The sequence below is a fragment of the Abramis brama genome, assembly GCF_963993115.1.
Source record: "Abramis brama genome assembly, chromosome: 22".
Lineage (NCBI taxonomy): Eukaryota > Metazoa > Chordata > Actinopteri > Cypriniformes > Leuciscidae > Abramis > Abramis brama.
The window spans coordinates 31,714,012-31,734,068 of NC_139984.1; the positions used below are offsets into that span (position 1 = coordinate 31,714,012).

General features: G+C 46.6%; 1 protein-coding gene across 1 annotated transcript in view; it reads right to left on the reverse strand.

Moving 5' to 3' along the window:
- Positions 1-20,057, reverse strand: part of LOC311072944 (E3 ubiquitin-protein ligase TRIM39-like) — a 30,150-nt gene that overhangs the window by 1,559 nt on the left and 8,534 nt on the right. The window contains exon 5 of the mRNA XM_084098318.1: positions 4,011-4,161. Within this exon, the coding sequence (XP_083954444.1) occupies positions 4,011-4,161 (151 nt within the window). The remainder of the gene's footprint in view (positions 1-4,010; positions 4,162-20,057) is intronic.

Here is a 20,057-nt window from a genome sequence, read left to right on the forward strand (position 1 = left end):
GCATCAGTGGCATGAGAACATTTCACTAATAAAACCAAGAGATAAATTTTCCAATTTTTTTTAAGGCAACGTAAGTATTTTTAAGGCTTGAATTGAGGAACCGATTAAGATGATAAAATTAAGGAAAGAAGGCTACCTATTTATTTTTAGAGAATTAGTTGAATTATGCAGTTTTATTTAGATACACCATTGTTAGTTCCCAGCACGCTTTGCATATGGCTGGAAATGGAGAGTAAATATTGGAATTAAGTGTTATTTTATTTTATGTGTTTTTGAGTGAAGGGAAACTTACTCGGTTACTAACGTAACCACGGTTCCTTAACTTAGTAAGGGAATGAGTATTGCGTAGCTATACGCTAGGGGAAAACTCCTTTTCTCGAGAATATTGAAGGCTTTATTTTAAAACACAGTGCAGCTGCACAGCGAGCACAGAGCAGAGCTGACACCAGTCCCAAGGTGAGGCCATGCCTCTCGTTGAATGAGCCCAGGTTTGGGAGGAAGGCTTTTAAGGCCAGAAAAAACGCTCTCATTTCGAGGCAGTTGATTTGCAAGCACCTTTCCGGGCTCGGAGGCCGGAAATGGGCCTGCCCTCGAACAGGGCTCCCCAACCTAGGTTGGAGGCATCTGTTGAAATCACCTTTCTCCTCGAGACCACTCCCATGTTCACGCTTGATTGGTATCAGTCGGCTACTTTCCAAGGAGCCAGGGCTCTGATACAGCTGTGGTTCACTTTGATGTGCAAGTGGCCTGAACGCCACGCATGAGCTGGTACTCGGGGCTTTAGCCAGTGCTGCAGGGGATGCATGTGCAGTAGGCCCAGTTGGAGCACTGACGATGCTGAGGCCATAAGGCCCAGAATCCTCTGAAATGTTCTGAGGGGCGTGTGAGAGTCCGCCCTGAACGAAGCTGCTTGTTGTTGAATGGAGAGAGCGCGGTCTGGCGTGAGCCATGCTCTCATCTGAACCGAGTGGATAACTGTTCCCAGGAAGGTTACACTTTGGCTAGGAGACAGTACACTCTTGGAAAAATGTATCCTGAGCCCAAGGCATTGCAAATGGCTGAGAAGCCAGGTTCTGTGGGTCAGTAATTCGGCCTCCGATTGGGCCAGAATGAGCCGATCGTCGAGGTAATTCAGAACTATCATTCCCCGCTGTCTCAGGGGGGAAAGAGCTGCGTCCATGCACTTCGTAAATGTACGAGGTGCCAGAGACAGGATGAATGGCAGGGCTGTGTATTGATAAGCCTGTCCCTCGAAGGCGAATCTCAAGAATGGCCTGTGATGGGGAGCTATCTGGATATGAAAGTAAGCAGATCCACTGACAAAATCCAATCCCCCAGGCGAATTTGCGTGTGTTGGTTGTCAACATCCTGAATGGCCGTCTCATGAGGGCCTTGTTCAGGTGTGTCTGAGGTCTAGGATGGGCGTGAGGCCGCCATCCTTCTTTGGATCGAGGAAGTAGCGGCTGTAAAAGCCTTACTCGCTCAGTGACAGGGGAACAGTTTCTACAGCTCCTTTTGCCAACAGGTATGATACTTTGGTGCGAAGGACGTGAGCCACGCTGCTTCTCACTGTTGTCTCGACCACGGCGCGAAAGTGCGGGGTTCTGCGAGCGAATTGGAGCGAGTAACCTTGTTTAATTGTGTTCATTACCCATTCTGACACATTGGGGATGGCTGCCCAGGCCTCGGCCCGATTGGCTAGGGGTTGAATGAAGTCTGGGGGCGGGCTGCCATGCAAGGGGACCCGGCCACCCTGTCATGCGACTAGGAAGGCTTTCGAGGCTCAGGGTCCAACACAATCTTGTTGTCGGGGCCCCTGACGCTCCAGGAAAGAGTAGCGATTTGCTGACTGCAGGCGCCGGTGAGTTTCAGCCGCTGGGCGGGGCTGAGAAACCGGTGGCACTGGCTTTGCTGGATGAGAGGGCGGTGCTTTCTTGCAAGCGTTTCGGCAAGAAGTGACACATGGCCTGCAATGCCTTCTGTGCTTCGGTGAAGCGCTCGGAGAAGCTATTCACAGCAAGAACGAAGAGGCCAGTGTTAGAGACTGCAGAGTACAGAAAAGCAGTCTTGCCTGAGTCCTTAATCTCCATCAGGTTTAGCCAGAGGTGGCGCTCTAGCACAATCAAACTGGCCATACTCCTTCCAATAGCCTGGGCAGTGGTTTATGTGGCACACAGGGCTAGATCAGTGGCGCTGCGCAGGTCCCTAAAAGTCTCAGGGTTAGGTCCAGACACGTCCATGGAGTGGAGGAGTTTAGCTTGGAACACCTGGAGGACCGCCATGGTGTGCAGGACCAATGCAGCTTGGCCAGCGGCGGTGTAAGCTCGGCCAGCGAGAGCTGAAGTAGCTCTGCAGGGTTTCGATGGATGAACTGCCTTGAATCTCCATCCAATAGCAGTGGGCGGGCAGAGGTGCGCGGCCACTGCTTCCTCTAGGGGGGGCAGCTTCTCGTATCCCTTCTCCTCAGCGCCATCAACGGTGGAGAGTGTTGTGGAGGTTGATGTTCTCAGGCGGGCCGAGTAGGGGGCAGGCCATGATTTAGTCAGCTCGTCGTGTACCTCAGGAAAGAACGGCGCTGGTCTTTGTCGAGGGGCCTGTTCACACTCGCACTCGGATTCAGCCAAAGACAGGCTGTCATCTTCCTCCTCTTCTGATCCACCGAAAAAAACGAGGCCTGCCATTTGCGGAGAGGGGCGCTGGTCCGTCTGAGTGAACAGAACAGGTGAAGGGATCTCCGCTGGAGAGAGCGAGACATGAGGGGTCGTGGCCGGCGTGGGCTCGCTCGTCTCAATTCGCTCAGGCATCATCTGGCCCCGTTGTTTCTTCCTCCGCGGTTTGAGGAGGGCTGGAAACAGGAGAGCGCGAGGTGCGGGGTCGCCCTCTGAGAAGAGAGCTAGCCGCGAGTGCAGCATGGAGATCGGCATACTCTCACAGTGAGAGCAACCGCCTTTGCCGAGTGCAGCTTCCGCGTGGTGACGTCCCAGGCATGAAGTGCACTCACTGTGTGGCGAACACAATGTAAAACACTTTCATAGGATATAGGCTTCTTGCCGGATGGCTGCAGTTCTAGCGTGTGGAACGGGAGGCCGCTGTCCGCTGAGCCGCTCGTTCCGCTGCTGGGGCTCGTCGACGGTGAAGGCTTCTTAGCAGGAGAAACAGTGAAGTGAAGAGTTCGCTGAAGGAGATTAAATCTGATTCCCACGCCCATTCTGGTGGGCTTCGGCGCGTGCGAGGCGCAAAGCACCATGATTGGTTCACGTGCATCAGCTGCTTTGCCATAGGTTTGTGCAGTTCCCACAACTACACTGCGTTTTAAAATAAAGGCTTCAATATTCTTGAGAAAAGGAGTTTCCCCATAACATATAGCTACGTAATACGAGAGACTGTTCTCGAAAGGGAACATCTGTTCATAATGTTCAGTTATGTTTGACATGATGATGTTTTGAGCATTACCATTGAAGAGTAGAGCTTATGGATAGGTTGTGAATAACTGCATGTACTAATAGTATGTTGCTTTGTTTAATAAGCAATAGCTTAAGTGAAAATTAGCCCATGATTTACACACTCTCAAGTCTTTTTACATATTAAAAAATGATTTATTCAGGTAGATTTCATTAAAGATATCAAGCCTTAAAAACTACTCAAAAATATCATTGTGTAATATTGTTACTATAATTTTTTTTAGATAGCATGTAACATTTTTTACAGTGATTTGTATTAGTGTTTGTACATGAATAGTCACATCATATCACTTACATGTCTCTAAAGTAAGTTAAAGTAATACTGTAATTACCGGTTATAAACAAGTTTGGAAATAACTTTACATAGACTGTTTGATTAAATTTTTACCTAACTTTACATAGGTTGATTTTATCATAATGCTAACATGGCAAGTTTAAGTTATCACCAGCAGGTCACCGATGCTTACATTTTCTTTAATCCATAATATTCCTTGAAAAACATAGCTACTCACAAAATAAACTATACACTGTATTTTGATATTCACATACCAGTTTGAGTGAGTTTTTCATTTAGTGTCTCATCTAGAGTTTTCTTCAGTTCAGTCAGAGCTCTACACAGAGAGTTCACATTCACATCAGAGTCAATCCTGATCTCAGTCCAGTTCTTTGTGTGTGGACGAGTGTACAGGGATGAGCTCATCTACAGCAGGAGAGAGAGAAGACTGTTAAATATGATCATTATTTTTAAAGCATTTAATTCAATATGTTTTACACATGAGCTTTCTAACACAGTTGAGGCTAAACCTCTAGTTGATTGATTACTTTAAAAATTTCTAATATTTTCAGTATTACCGGTAAAATCTTCTGAAATATTTAAATATTTAAATAAGTTAAATATTTTTACTGAGGGGATTTTGGATTTCTCTTTTCCTCACTCTGAAACTGAAAAAAAACTGAAATTTCCTCACTGAAAAAAATATTTTTTCACCATGTTTTTAGGAATACAATGTTCTATAAATCAGGTGAATGATATACAAACAAACCCCTCAGTAAAAACCTTAAGAATATAGACAGGAATAAAACTGTATGTATGTGGGGGTATAAATACACAGGGAAACTTAATGACAGACAGCTAAATGTAATCAGTAACCAATGAGACTAACTAGGATGCAATTAAAGGTATGTTTACATGACAACAATATGCTTAAAACTGAGAAGTTCTTCCTTTGAGTTTTCCACGTACAAATGACACCATTGTCTAAACCAGGGGTGCCCAATCCTGCTCCTGCCGATCGACTGTCCTGCACATTTCATCTCCAACCCTAATCAAACACACCTGAAGAAACCAATTAAGGTCTTCAGGATCACTTGAAAATTAAAGGCAGGTGTGTTTGATTAGGGTTGGAAATGAACTGTGCAGGACAGTCGATCGGCAGGAGCAGGGTTGGGCACCCCTGGTCTAAACGATCCCCATTCACATGGATCTGCGGAAATGACTAAAAACGCTGTATTCTGGTCCCAGGCCATTAGATGACGATGAAACACTATAGATTGAACACATAATACGAATGTGCATGACGTCATCGTCTTCAGAGATTTGTGTTTTTGTTGTTTATACGAAGACCGTTTTTAAAAACTTGCACTTGGAAACCCGTTTCAAAAACATTGCAATAATGGTCACCAACTGGAGTGCCCTTGAGAGCCACCAGAGGGCACTCCACATCAGACTATTGTCATTCCCTCACAAACTACATTTCCCATAACTCACTGCCCGGACTCTTCATCCATTATCACATTCACCTGTGTCTCATTATCTTGTTTAGCTCACCCCATATAAGCCTGGTTTTCTCAATCATTATCTGCAAAGTCTTGGTTAGTGTTACACTGTAATTCCGAGCATTCTCCCTGGTTTCATGTGTCTTGGTTTTTGGATTTCTTGCCTGTTCCGTGGATTACTCTTCTGCCCGTGTTCCCTGCCTTGTTGTGTTTATTTGTATGGACTGCCTGCCTGTGTATGACCGTCCCTGTACTTTGGATTAGAGGTCTGCGCGGGACTGTTTTTTAAGTCCCGCTCCCGCCCGCTCCCGCTGGGGTTATATCCCGCACCCACCCGTTCCCGCTATATATACACTATTTGTTCACCCGCTGTCTGCTTAGAATAATTTTCTTCCCGACCCGACCATCCCGCTTAATATAGATCTCCCAGAATTTCACATGTAGGCCTACATTTTCACAGAGAAAATAAAAATGTAGTCTGCACAAATTTTTTTTGATTATTTTATTCGCCTTGTCAATATACAAAATTTAACATTTTGCTGCAGACAGTAGGGGAAAAAATGTCGCAGCGAAAAAAAAATGAAGTGTAGGCTATTATTTTTATTCGTATTATCAAAATTCGTAACATTTTGCTGTCAACACAGGAAAAGTGTCAGAGAAAGAAAGAAAATATGACATGTCATTAAGCAAAATATGTAGGCCTTAACCGAACAATATGTAGGGCAGACTGTAGCCTATAGCCTACCGGGTGGTCGATAAGATTAAGATTAGGTAAAGCGAAGATATGCTGTTCTTAAAGAACGTCGGCGTCGGGAACGTGATATTGAATGACCGACCGCTCCCGTTCAAATTACACCAGAGTTACCGACCGTTTTTTAGTCGGAAATTTAATCCCGCGGCTGTCCCGACCAGATATGTTGCGCCGCGGGATTAAATTTCCGCAGTGCAGACCGATTAAATTTCCAAAATGCAGACCTCTACTTTGGATTACATCTTTGGATTACCCTGTTAAAAAAATACTGCATTTGGATCTACAACCTTCTTGTCTCGGAGCAGTTTGTGACAGCTGGTTATAAATGCAACGCAAATCTTTGTTCATTTACATTTATCCATTTTTAGCAATTTAATAATTTATTTGTAATAAACACTTTAAGTGAACTATTAAAAAAAGTGTTATTTATATGTTAAATTATGTTTTTTAAAACATACGTGCAGAGTGTAACGTCATATTGTGACCGTTGCTGCTGTGTGTGTAGAAAGAATTCATCCGCTTTACTCCTGAGCACAACTCCACCGTCAGTGTTGTGTAAGGCAGGTACTAGGCAGATTTTTTTGTGTTCATCTCTATTTCCTGTTGCTTTGCAGGCTCTTTTATTGTATATGACAGTGTAAAAAGGGTTCTTAATAACCCTTTTATTTAAAGGCTTAATTTATGTCCCGTAGACAAGAGCCCTGCACGGGACTGTTTTTTTAATCCCGCAACCGCTGAATTTCTGACCATTTTTCTCCCGCAACGTGTGTTCCACTCCCACGCGCGCCCACAATATTTGTGTCCACTCTCGCCCGCACCTGCAAACATTGTTACAGCTTGTAGAAACTGTGAAAAAATTACACAAACTTTAAGACTATGGGCCCTATCTTGCACCCAGCGCAATTGACTTTGTACACCGACGCATGTATCATTCCTATTTTGCACCTGCGCACAGCGGACTTTTCCCTCCACAGACGCACGTCCGTTATCTAAGAAATACACTTGCGCTCCCCGGGGCGGTGCAGCGCAAAGAGGAGGCGTGTTCCGGTGCAAACGTTCCCTCATGCTATTTTGCAGATTTAGAAAACAATTCCGCCACTGGCCGAAAAAAAAAACAGTTTAAAGTCAGTGGCGCGTTGCGCATGTTATTCATATGTTATTTTAAGGACCATAATCAATGTAGAGTGTGCTCAACGCGCACTTTGATTCTCTCATCTACACACAGATGCAGCAGTTATAATTTTTGCAAATCATACATTATTAGGATAGATAGATAGATAGATAGATAGTTTATTATAAAAGCATACATCTAGTTTACACATTTACCCAAATTATCATACGCCTGTTTAACCTGTTAAAGTTAATTTGGGTGTGTTTCTCCATCCCCAACGTCACTGACGAGAACGTCGATCTCCTCGGCTGTGAACCGCTCCTCGCGTGCGTCTGGCAAATCCGCCGTTATAATAGGAATCCGCCATAGAAGCACGCCTGCTCTTAAAGGGAATGTGAGATGTCACTCTGATTGGTTTATTTCACGTTACGCCCAAACCACACCTATGAATAATGAAGCTACTTCAGACCAACCCATTTTAGATTTGCGTCGGGCGCAAGAGTCATTTATCCCGCCGGTATAATAGCAACAGCGCCCAAGACCCGCCCACAAAGTTACTTGCGTTGTGCGCTTGATACTTGCGTTTCAGATCGTTAAAATAGGGCCCTATATGCTAAACGTTCAGAACAGCAGACATAAAACATTGCGTTTAACTAAAAGTAATGCTAGCACCACATTTTTTTTAAATTACTTATACAATTCCATCAACTGTTAAAACAACTATAAGGCTAGTGGAGCCCAAAAACACATTTAAACATGCGTAACAACACGCACACACACCTAGAACAAAACAGTTCAGATAGTTCACCCTAAAACGAAAATGTATTCTCCCTGGTGTTCTAGTGCTGTTTGTCCTTCTTTGTTTTATAACCAGAAAAGCAGAATTTTATTTCCTTCTCGCGCTCGTCCATTTAATGGCTGTGAGAATAGTGACCAGCATACATTTTTTTCAAAAAGACATAAAGGTATCACAGAATGAGCCTATCCGATACATGCTGTATATTCTAAGTTTTCTGGGGTTATACGATATGAAAATTGTATTATTTAACGAAAATCCTGATCTTGTCTGATGGTCTGTGCTCAACTGCGCATTCATGAGACAGCACCGCAGTTCACTCCTACTCGCCCAGAAAAACACACAATTTGCCAGAAATCAAAATGAACAAAAATACAATACAAAATATAATCCACATATTCTTCTCTGAGGTGAATATACCTGTTGTGTTTGACATAAGTAGTTTTTACACTCACATCCATCAACTGTCATTCTGACTGTCAGTTCCGGTCCAAAGATATTTAACTCAGTGAAGAAAGTTCCTTGACACTTTTTTGGGGGATTTTGTAACACTTTGACCAGGATAACTCTCATGAAATCGATGGAAGAAAGATCTTAAAGGCGGAAATGCTGTATTATGCACATTTAATGACAGGTACACAGGCAACGCGATCCTCCCATACATGAGAGATTACTCTTTCTTAGCTTCACAAAATAAATTAATAAACAAAAGCATAACAAGAAGGTAGAGCACTCTCAGCATCTACTGTGGTTATCATCTCAAAACTCACAACTCAACAACGTCATCACGCATAGCGCACGTCATGACTGACATGATCAGTCTCTTAAAGGGCACACCGCACAATAATGTGATGGATGTAAATACACAGTTTCGTTTGGTACAGATTCCCCCCCGGAAAGAAAAAAGGCTGTCCCCAGCCGTACACAACATAAGGACAACATACACATCCAGCACCATATATGGAAACATGGAAACCTGGAAAACCCAAACTATGTTTCACATACTGAATATCTCCATTCAACTGTGTTGTCTGCTGACAGTCCTCAAATGCATCATAGGGCGGTTCAGCCGCATCCTGAGACACACTCATCATATTGCTGCCACACGAGTTCCAAGTGTGGAAAGGCTGCATATTGACCACATCTCCTAACCCTTCTATTTGGCTCTCAACGAAGGCGGTCGCATTTTCTTCCCCTCCTCTCCCTTACCTTCCCTGCTTTGCTCCTCTCGTCTCGTCTAGTCTACTGTCTTGTACTTTGAGAGACTCTCTCCGCACTGCTCTCCAAACTAAGAAATTATGGATTTGATCAACTGGTCTCTCAACGCAATTGACACCATCTTCTCGACGAGAAGCTTGGGTTCGGGGGAACCTGACTGCCCTGCCGGAACATTTGCAGCTGGCTACACGATGGACGCGTGGGAGAGGTGGCGGGTCGTGTGTCTGGTGGCTCTTTCCGTGGAGGACATTGAAGATATCTACATATTTGGAACCATGATAACAGGTTTTCTGCTGTTTGGATTAGGCATTGCCCTGGTTTATCGAGGAATTAAGAACAGCTGTGACAGCTGTCCAAAACCCCACAAGGCTGCCCGTCATGATTGAAGTGGGCAGAGCTGTCAGCACTCAGACTGTGACAATGAACCACAATATGGATAACATCATGGAGAAGCTCACAGCTTTGCAAAGGCAAATGAATCGTTTCGGAGACCAAAATGGACCAGGAGCTGTATAAATTGGAATGCGGCTACTCGTCCCAAGACCAAACAACCCCAATCTTATCTGCTTTCGGCCCCCCTCAACCAGCACTGGCCTTGGCCGAGGCTGCTGCTGGAACAACAACTCCCCCGGAAGAGCACTGCAGCGAGACGCTCTTGCGTTCCTTCCCCCATTCCCCACAGACACCTGCTGATTGTTGACTCTGTCTGGGACCTGATCAAGGTTGTCTCCATGGCAATTGCCGTATATCGCTATGACATCCTGCGGACTGAGGCACCTAGATTAGGATGCCAGGCGTAGCGACTCTCCAGGCCTACACATACACAAACTCTTACATAGATACAGATATACAATCACCCCCCCACCCCCCATCCCTCGCCTTTGACGCTTTGTACCACCTGTCTGACAGGCGGGTCTGTGACCAGCGCCGAGAATGGCTGCAGGACCGGATGGCTGCTTGCCTGTGCTGGGTTACCTCCATACCCCACTCCCCTCCCCTGTTGCAAGTCTTGTGTGTTTATGTTGTGTACTGATTATGTTGATTATGTTGCTGAGGTGTTTTTTTCCTGTTCCCAAACTGTACTCCTTACAGGAGCATAGTCTGGGGGTTGCCTTTTTTTTTCTCCTCACCTTTCCTCATGTTATGCTGTAATTTTTCCTCAATGCTCTGTCTTCCTGTCCTGTCTACCCCCTTGTCATATTGTATGTATGTTTGTATGGACAGGTTGATGGCTAATTTCGCTGGTACTTGTGACTAAGTGACAATAAAGGCTCTACTACTACTACTACTACATGAAAGACTCCAGCATCCTCACCAGTGTCCAACTTTGCAAGTCTATAGTTCATACTAGACAAAACTTGAGTGACACGGTATGGACCAGAGTACAGGGGCACTAGTTTAGCTGTAAAGTTGGCCAAAGCATCTGATTTAGGATGAGTTCTCACTCTGACAAGGTCACCAATGTCATAAGAAACAGATTGGTGTATTTTATCATAGTGTAGCTTCCTTTTTGTCATGACTGGCTTCCAAAGCTGCCTTGGCATGATTATGCACAGTGACAACCTTAAGCGCTCAGAGTATGGGACTTCAGTCTCCTCCATCCCATCCCAGACAGACTGAGTGACCAGATCCAATGAAGTGTCCAACTGCCTCCCATATAACATCATGGACGGTGTTTGACCCGTGCTTTCCTGTGGCGCGGTCCGTAGTGCAAAGCAGATTTGTGGGATATATCGGTCCCAGGAGGTGTTTTTTTCATCCACGTACGCTCGAATGGCCATCTTGAGAGTACGGTTTACCCTCTCTGTTGCATTAGTCTGCGGGTGATATGCAGTTGTTAACCGATGTTCAGTTCCCAGGGCAGTAAGCATCTGTCCAAGTAGTTCACTCACAAAAGGGGAACCTCTGTCCGAAATTAAGTAAGTGGGGGCCCCGTGACGGGAAAAAACTTCACTCAGTAGTTTGCCGGCTGCCACGTGAGCCATGGCTTCTCTTACTGCCACGATCTCAACCCACTTTGAAAAATAATCGACAAATACCAAGATGTATTTGTCGAAATACATAGATAATCGACAAATACCAATCTTTCATTTGAAAGTCACGTGTCTAGTATCTGTAAAACCACATTTTTCCATCTTAAAAATATATCTAAATTACGCCATATGCTCTCATTGACAAATGCGGAAAAATTAGTTCATGCGTTCATGACCTCAAGGCTAGATTATTGTAATGCTCTACTGGGTGGTTGCCCTGCATGCTTAATAAACAAACTACAGCTAGTTCAAAACGCAGCAGATCGAGTTCTTACCAGAACCAGGAAGTATGACCATATTAGCCCGGTTCTGTCAACACTGCATTGGCTGCCTATTAAACATCGCATAAATTTTAAAATATTGCTGATTACTTACAAAGCACTAAATGGTTTAGCTCCGCAGTACTTGAGCAAGCTCTTAACGCATTATAGTCCTTCACGTCTATTGCGTCTATTCAAAAAACCTTATGATGCCTATAAATTCGAGGACCGTGACGTCGCCCGGCATGGCGCAGCCGGGGCCCCACCCTGGAGCCAGGCCTGGGGTTGGGGCTCTAATGCGAGCGCCTGGTGGTCGGGCCTCCCCCCATGGGGTCCGGCCGGGCGTGGACCCTCCCGTGGACCCACCCTCCCGTGGACCCACCACCTGCAGGAGGGACCGTAAGGGGCCGGTGCTAAGTGGATCGGGCGGCAGTCGAAGGCGGGGGCCTAGACAACCCGATCCCTGGACGCGGAATCTAGCTCTAGGGACATGGAACGTCACCTCTCTGGCGGGGAAGGAGCCTGAGATTGTGCGTGAGGTTCAGAGATTCCGACTAGAGATAGTTGGGATCACCTCTACGCACGGCTTGGTCTCTGGAACCACAACACTCGAGAAAGGATGGACTCTTCACCACTCTGGAGTTGCCCATGGTGAGAGGCGGCGGGCTGGTGTGGGTTTGCTTATAGCCCCCCAGCTCAGCCGCCATGTGTTTGAGTTCACCCCGGTGAACGAGAGGGTCGCTTCCCTGCGCCTTCGGGTCGGGGATAGGTCTCTCACTGTCGTTTGTGCCTATGGGCCAAACAGCAGTGCAGAGTACCCGGCCTTCTTAGAGTCTCTGGGAGGGGTGCTGGAAAGTGCTCCGACTGGGGACTCCGTCGTTCTACTGGGGGACTTCAACGCCCACGTGGGCAGCGACAGTGACACCTGGAGAGGTGTGATTGGGAGGAACGGCCCCCCTGATCTGAACCCGAGTGGTGTTCTGTTATTGGACTTCTGTGCTAGTTACAGCTTGTCCATAACGAACACCATGTTCAAGCATAAGGGTGTCCATCAGTGCACATGGCACCAGGACACCCTAGGCTGGAGGTCGATGATTAACTTTGTGGTCGTTTCATCCGACCTCCGGCCGTATGTCTTGGACACTCGGGTGAAGAGAGGGGCGGAGCTGTCAACTGATCACCACCTGGTGGTGAGTTGGATCCGATGGCGGGAGAGGAAGCTGGACAGACTCGGCAGACCCGAAACGTACTGTGAGGGTCTGTTGGGAACGTTTGGCCGAATCCCCTGTCAGAGAGATCTTCAACTCCCACATCCGACAGAGCTTCGACCAGATCCCGAGGGAGTCTGGAGATATTGAGTCCGAGTGGACCATGTTCTCCACCTCCATTGTCAACGCGGCCACTCGGAGCTGTGGCCGTAAAGTCTCCGGTGCCTGTCGAGGCGGCAATCCCCGAACCCGGTGGTGGACACCGGAAGTAAGGGATGCCGTCAAGCTGAAGAAGGAGTCCTATCGAGCCTCGTTGGCTTGTGGGACTCCTGAGGCAGCTGAAGGGTACCGACGGGCCAAGCGGACTGCAGCCCGGGTGGTTGTGGAGGCAAAAACTCGGGCCTGGGAGGAGTTCAGTGAGGCCATGGAGAAGGACTATCGGTCGGCCTCGAAGAGATTAAGGCAAACCGTCCGGCGCCTCAGGAGGGGGAAGCAGTGCCCTACCAATGCTGTTTACAGGAGGTGGGCAGCTGTTGACCTCGACTGGGGATATCACCGGACGGTGGAAGGAATACTTCGAGGATCTCCTCAATCCCGCCGCCACGTCTTCCATTGAGGAAGCAGAGGCTGAGGGCTCGGAGGCGGACTCGTCCATCACCCGAGCTGAAGTCACCGAGGTAGTCAAGAAACTCCTCGGTGGCAAGGCACCGGGGGTGGATGAGATCCGCCCTAAGTACCTCAAGTCTCTGGATGTTGTGGGGCTGTCTTGGCTGACACGCCTCTGCAGCATCGCGTGGTGGTCGGGGACAGTGCCTTTGGACTGGCAGACCGGGGTGGTGGTCCCTCTTTTTAAGAAGAGGGACCGGAGGGTGTGCTCCAACTATAGGGGGATCACACTTCTCAGCCTCCCCGGGAAAGTCTATGCCAGGGTACTGGAGAGGAGAATCCGGCCGATAGTAGAACCTCGGATTCAGGAGGAACAGTGTGGTTTTCGTCCTGGCCGTGGAACACTGGACCAGCTCTATACCCTCTACAGGGTGCTGGAGGGTTCATGGGAGTTTGCCCAACCAATCCACATGTGCTTTGTGGATTTGGAGAAGGCATTCGACTGTGTCCCTCGCGGCATCTTGTGGAGGGTGCTCTGGGAGTATGGGGTTCGGGGCCCTTTGCTAAGGGCTATCCGGTCCCTGTACGACCGGAGCAGGAGCTTGGTTCGCATTGCCAGCAGTAAGTCAGACTTGTTCCCGGTGCATGTTGGACTCCGGCAGGGCTGCCTTTTGTTGCCGGTTCTGTTCATAATTTTTATGGACAGAATTTCTAGGCGCAGCCAGGGGCCGGAGGGGGTCGGGTTTGGGGACCACGCGATTTCATCTCTGCTCTTTGCGGATGATGTTGTCATGCTGGCCTCATCAAACCAGGACCTCCAGCATGCACTGGGACAGTTTGCAGCCGAGTGTGAAGCGGCTGGGATGAGAATCAGCACCTCCAAATCCGAGGCCATGGTTCTCAGTCGGAAAAGGGTGGTTTGCCCGCTTCAGGTTGGTGGAGAGCTCCTGCCTCAAGTGGAGGAGTTCAAGTATCTTGGGGTCTTGTTCACGAGTGAGGGAAGGATGGAACGGGAGATTGACAGACGGATCGGTGCAGCTTCTGCAGTAATGCGGTCGCTGTACCGGTCTGTCGTGGTGAAGAAGGAGCTGAGCCGCAAGGCGAAGCTCTCGATTTACTGGTCAATCTACGTTCGTACCCTCACCTATGGTCATGAGCTGTGGGTCATGACCGAAAGGACAAGATCCCGGATACAAGCGGCCGAAATGAGCTTTCTCCGCAGGGTGGCTGGGCGATCCCTTAGAGATAGGGTGAGAAGCTCGGTCACTCGGGAGGAGCTCATAGTAAAGCCGCTGCTCCTCCACATCGAGAGGGGTCAGCTGAGGTGGCTCGGGCATCTTTTCCGGATGCCTCCTGGACGCCTTCCCGGGAAGGTGTTCCGGGCATGTCCCACCAGGAGGAGACCCCGGGGAAGACCTAGGACACGCTGGAGGGACTATGTCTCCCGGCTGGCCTGGGAACGCCTCGGTGTCCCCCCGGAAGAGCTGGAGGAAGTGTCTAGGGAAAGGGAAGTCTGGGCTTCCCTGCTTAGACTGCTGCCCCCGCGACCCGGTCCCGGATAAGCGGAAGAAGATGGATGGATGGATGGACGTCTATTGCGATCTCAAAATTCCGGCCAGTTAATAATACCTAGAATATCAAAATTGACTGCTGGCGGTAGATCCTTCTCCTATTTTGTACCAAAACTTTGGAACAGTCTTCCTAACATTGTCCGGGAAGCAGACACACTCTGTCAGTTCAAGGCTAGATTAAAGACACATCTCTTAGACCTAGCCATCACATAATACATTATAGACTTCTATAATTCAATGTTAGTCTGCATAGATTAGGTCAGCCGGAACCGGGAACACTTCCCATAAATCCTGATGTACTCGTTACATCATAAGAAGAATGGCATCTACGCTAATTTTAGTGTCTTTGTTTATCCCGAGGTTTTCCCGCAGCCTGCCTGATCCAAGCCGTATCCAGATCTGACGAAGGACCTTCGCCTGGACCCGATGACAATGCAGTGCTGAAGTGCCAACTAGTCTCTCCCTATGGAGGATCCCTTTACCACTCTACAGATAAAGCGTTGCCGGGAAAATTCGTTTTGCGTACCTACCCCGAAGTGACAAAATAAAATAAAATTCTGTATAAAAATGTATAAGGAAAGACCAGTACTTTGTTTAGGCTTGGTTTGTAGGGAATTACAAACCTGCGCACATATATTCAAACGCACATAACTATAGAACTAATTCTTAATGCGCATGTGAACACCATCAGCGTTTATTACAGGTTCGCGTTTAAAGTCTGTGTAGAGAGAATGGTGTCGTCTTAGCGGCCCCTAATTTAATAACAAATGATCGTTGCGATGGAAGCGAATCAATCAAAACTAACTTTAGCTGGAAAATAACTTTATTAAAGAACCGCTATAAAGCCAAAACAATCTCTGTTACCTTAAATTATACGTTTATCTCTGCAAAGCTGCTTTGAAACAATCTACATTGTTAAAAGCGCTATATAAATGAAGATGACTTGACTTGACTTGACATGTAAGCATTTCCCCTGGAGGTACGAGGTAAAAGGCCAACGAAATAAACACCAACATACTCCCAAAGTTTCTGAGGCCGAATCGGGACCATTAGACCGGCAGGCTTCCTATGACTTGGTTTCGTAAGTTGGCAAACTGTGCAAGAGGTTGCATATTTCTTTACCTCGGATGTCTCGGACATCTTAGGCCAGAAAAACATGAGATTCAGTCAGGCTAAGTTATTAGTTAAAGTTATTATAGTCTTAGTTATTCCCAGGTGACCCACAGTTGGATGATCATACCTCAGCAAGGTACCTTTAAGAGACTCTTCATAAAAAGAGTCTTCATAAAAGAGACTCTCCATAAAATACCATCTTGAATGGAATACTGAGACATTTCATCAACTTCACTTTCCAGTTGGAGTGCGGCCTCCATTTTACGGAGAAGATCACCCGTAACTGGATCATCAAGCTGCAGCTGTCTGACATGAGAACGATCCGTAAGAGTCACAGAAGAAAGCGTACGGAGGTCAAGACCACAAATCACAGTGTACTCAGGAAGTATGTCCATTGGCGACTCCTCAACTGTTAGGGGATTCCTCGACAGCGCATCTGGCACTTTGTTTCGAGCACCAGGCTTGTGAATAATGTCGAAATCGAAGTCCTGAAGGCAGAGAGACCATCGAGTGAGACGGCCAGTGGGATTCGGGCGGGACATCAACCACTTAAGTCCACTGTGGTCAGTGAAGATTGTGACATGGAGACCCTCAATGTAAGGCCTAAAGTGCTCAAGGGCCCAGATGACAGCCAGACACTCTTTCTCGGGCGTGGAATAAGGCTTCTCAGCTTTATGCAGGGCCCGACTAGCGTATGCCACAGCAACATCTCTTCCATTTTGATCTCTCTGCATCAACGCAGCTCCAAGCCCCGCGTCACAGGCATCAGCATGAATGAAGAACGGGAGAGTAAAGTCGGGGAAACTTAATAAAGGTGCTGAAGTTAATTTTCCTTTCAGAAGGTTCATAGCATCCTGGCAAGCCCTGTCCCAGACAAAAGGAACGTCGTTTTTTGTGAGGGTGAAGAGTGGTTCGGCAAGGCGATTGTAGTCTTGCATAAATCGACGATAATAACCTGTCACACCCAGGAACTGCCTCACTTGCTTCACATTGACAGGGGTTTTAAAGTCCGTCACGGCCTTCACCTTGCCTTCTTCCGGCAGGATGCCACTTGAACAAACCCGATACCCCAAGAAGGTAAGCTCTCTGCGACATAACTGGCATTTGGCTAGTTTAATGGTCAACCCGGCAGACTCAAGCCTTGAAAATACTTCCTTGAGATCATCAAAATATTGTTTGAAAGTGGGCAAAGCCACAACAATATCGTCCAGATAGACCGCACAGGACTTATAGATAAGCCCAGCCAAGATGCTGTTCATAAGTCGTTGAAAGGCTGCCGGTGCATTCCACAGACCAAATGGTAGCACTCAGAACTGAAACAGCCCACAATGTGAGACAAAAGCAGTCTTCTGTCTTGAGCCTTCTGCCATGGAGACTTGCCAGTATCCCCGAGCAAGGTCAATTGTAGTCAAAAATTTTCCTCGGGAAAGGAAGTCAAGGGACTCATCGACTCTCTGCAATGGGTAAGAGTCCTTTGTGGTGAGCTGGTTTAACCCACGATAATCCATGCAAAATTGTGGTTCACCACAAGGTTTCTGCACAATCACAACCGGGGAAGCCCAGTACCCATAGCCGGTTTAATGATGCCTTCGTGTAACATTTTCCCTATTTGGTCCTCGATCAATCACTTTTTTGCTGGGGAAGTTTGATAAGGGGGAAGGTGGACTGGTTTGGCATTTTCCGCGTCTATGGTGTGCTCTGCTAGAGTAGTACGGCCCAGGTGACCGTTGAATAGGTCTGGAAAGCTTTCAAGTAGCTCTGTCAACTGTTCCTTCTCGGCAACACTCAGACATGCTTCCTCAATTTTCTCTTGAAGTGCTGAAGATGGAACTTCCATGAACAACAAACTGTCATCCGACTCATGCCCTGCTCCGCCATCCAATTCCTCCATGAATAAAGGATTTTTGCCTATGACAGCAGTTCTAAATGGGATGTGAATACTAATGGAAGCACGCAACATGAAGTCCATCCCCAAGACCAACACTGAGGGAAGGCGTGGGACCATGGCAAAACGGTGATAAAAACGCTGTCCCATAAAGCCAAAAGCCAACCATGTAAGCCCCACCGGCTGGCATTCTCCACCATCTGCCAGTTGTATAGGGGAAGAGGTCCATGGTTGAACCTTAACCTTCAATCTATCTTGATTTTGAACAATGTCTGCCTGCACTGCAGAAAGTGATGCGCCAGTGTCAAGTGTAGCATCCAACACCTGGCCACGTAGGTTTATCTTAACTCTTAATGGGGTGTTCCAAAAGGAAGGGGATGTGGGACAAAGGACAGGTTGTGCAGGAACAGCACAATAAGTCAGCTGAGGCGAATTCATCTTCTGGAGGGAGGATTGCCTCTGCGAATCATCCTAACCCTTTGTAGTTTCCCCTCTGAGTGACAAAGGGAATGTTTTCCCCTGCATGAATGCCCATCAGGAGACTCACTTCATTGTGAGCTCATGCTGGAAAGTGGGTTGCAATCTGGGCATGTGCGAGAAGTGAAGCCAGGACGTGAGCACTTGTAACAGTAAGTTCCTTTGCCAAGTTTATGTAACAGGTGTCTAAAGAATTTAACAATTTATCAACTAAATTGTTATTGCTGTTGGTGCAAATAGATTTAGCAGAAGATTTTAAAGTTTGTAATGGAGGTAGCGGGTTGTGGTGAGAAACAACAGACAACACAAGTTAGATATGAACTGGTATGTAATTTGATTTCCAGTGAAAATAATAAACAGGTTAAGTAAAATATCAGGCAATAATACACAAAGTTCAAGCATGAAAATCTCCCCTTTGAGTGCACTCTTCTTTTACCCCCCCCCCCCCCCCCAAAAAAAAACACAGACCGGTGATTTCAATGACAAAAGAAAAATAAAATAAAATAAAATAAACAAAAATAATGAATAAAGGAGTGGTTTCTTTTTATAAAACACTTTTCTCAAAATATCACAAATATCAATTGTTTAAATGAACAAGGACCTCAATATCAATCAAATTTATGGCTATGGGTAACCATACACCATCAAGAGTGTTCAGTGCTCTTCAAAGCACGGATCAGTTTCCTATCAGTCCCTGTATTTGTCAGTCAATCTCGAAAGGGAACTTAATAGTCTCTACTAGGAATTGTCTTGCTTAACAAAGCAAGACTGGAGAATTGAAAGAAAGGATATTGTCCTCTTCTTTATGAATTGTTGTCCTTTCTCTGTAGCAGATTCGGGTGGCTTGCCATCAAACGTGAAATTTCACAGGATATCACAAAAGACCAATGTGTCCAATAATGGCGCCGGAGAACTCTATATTAATCGTCTTTTGCTTTCACCCAGGCGCTTCTCACAGGCACGCATGGCCAGCAATGGCGTCGGTGAACGAGGAATATCCACGCGATTCACTATAAGCCCGGAGTAGAATGTGATTTAACAACATTTACTCAGCTTCTCCATCCACTGCACGGCATGAAATGAATCAAATGAACGTTTTCTACTTTTCTTTTAACTATATACTTTTAACTTTGATCACGGAGATCAACTCACATCTTCTCTACTCTATGCTCAGCTCTCTCTCTCTTCGTTACGCAGGCGCGTCCACACACACACGCGTCCACACACACACACAGCGCGTGATGACGGAGCGCTCTCATTGGTCAATCACAAATCAACTAATAATAACTTAAAACTTCAACTGTTTTACTTAAATCGCTTTTACACATCACTTTTCAATCTTTATTAGGGAAATTAGATGTTAATAAATTGTGAATAAATTAAACTTGATTTCCTTTATTTAACCAGGGTTACATTTAGCTTTACTCTGCACTGAAGTTGGGAAACAATTACTTGGTCCAAGAACCACATGGAGCTCATGAGCCCTCAGAAGGAGATGACTGAGGAGACAGAGGTTCCATAGAGTGCAACTCTGTATTTCTCAAGAGCATGTTTAGAAATAAGTTGTCACAGTCACACCCAGAAACACCCAGTTGTCACAGTCACTTAAAAAAAAAAAATCTGGTTCAAGGGAGAGAGACATTTTTTTTCGCTCACACATCATTGCACGCACGCACACGTTACCCAGCGTTAGCAAGCTAATCTCACCAGTCTCTGCCATGCCAGTTGAACACTTCGAAAAATCTCCACACACGATTGGAGTTATAAATATAGTAGGTTTCCACGTAGATG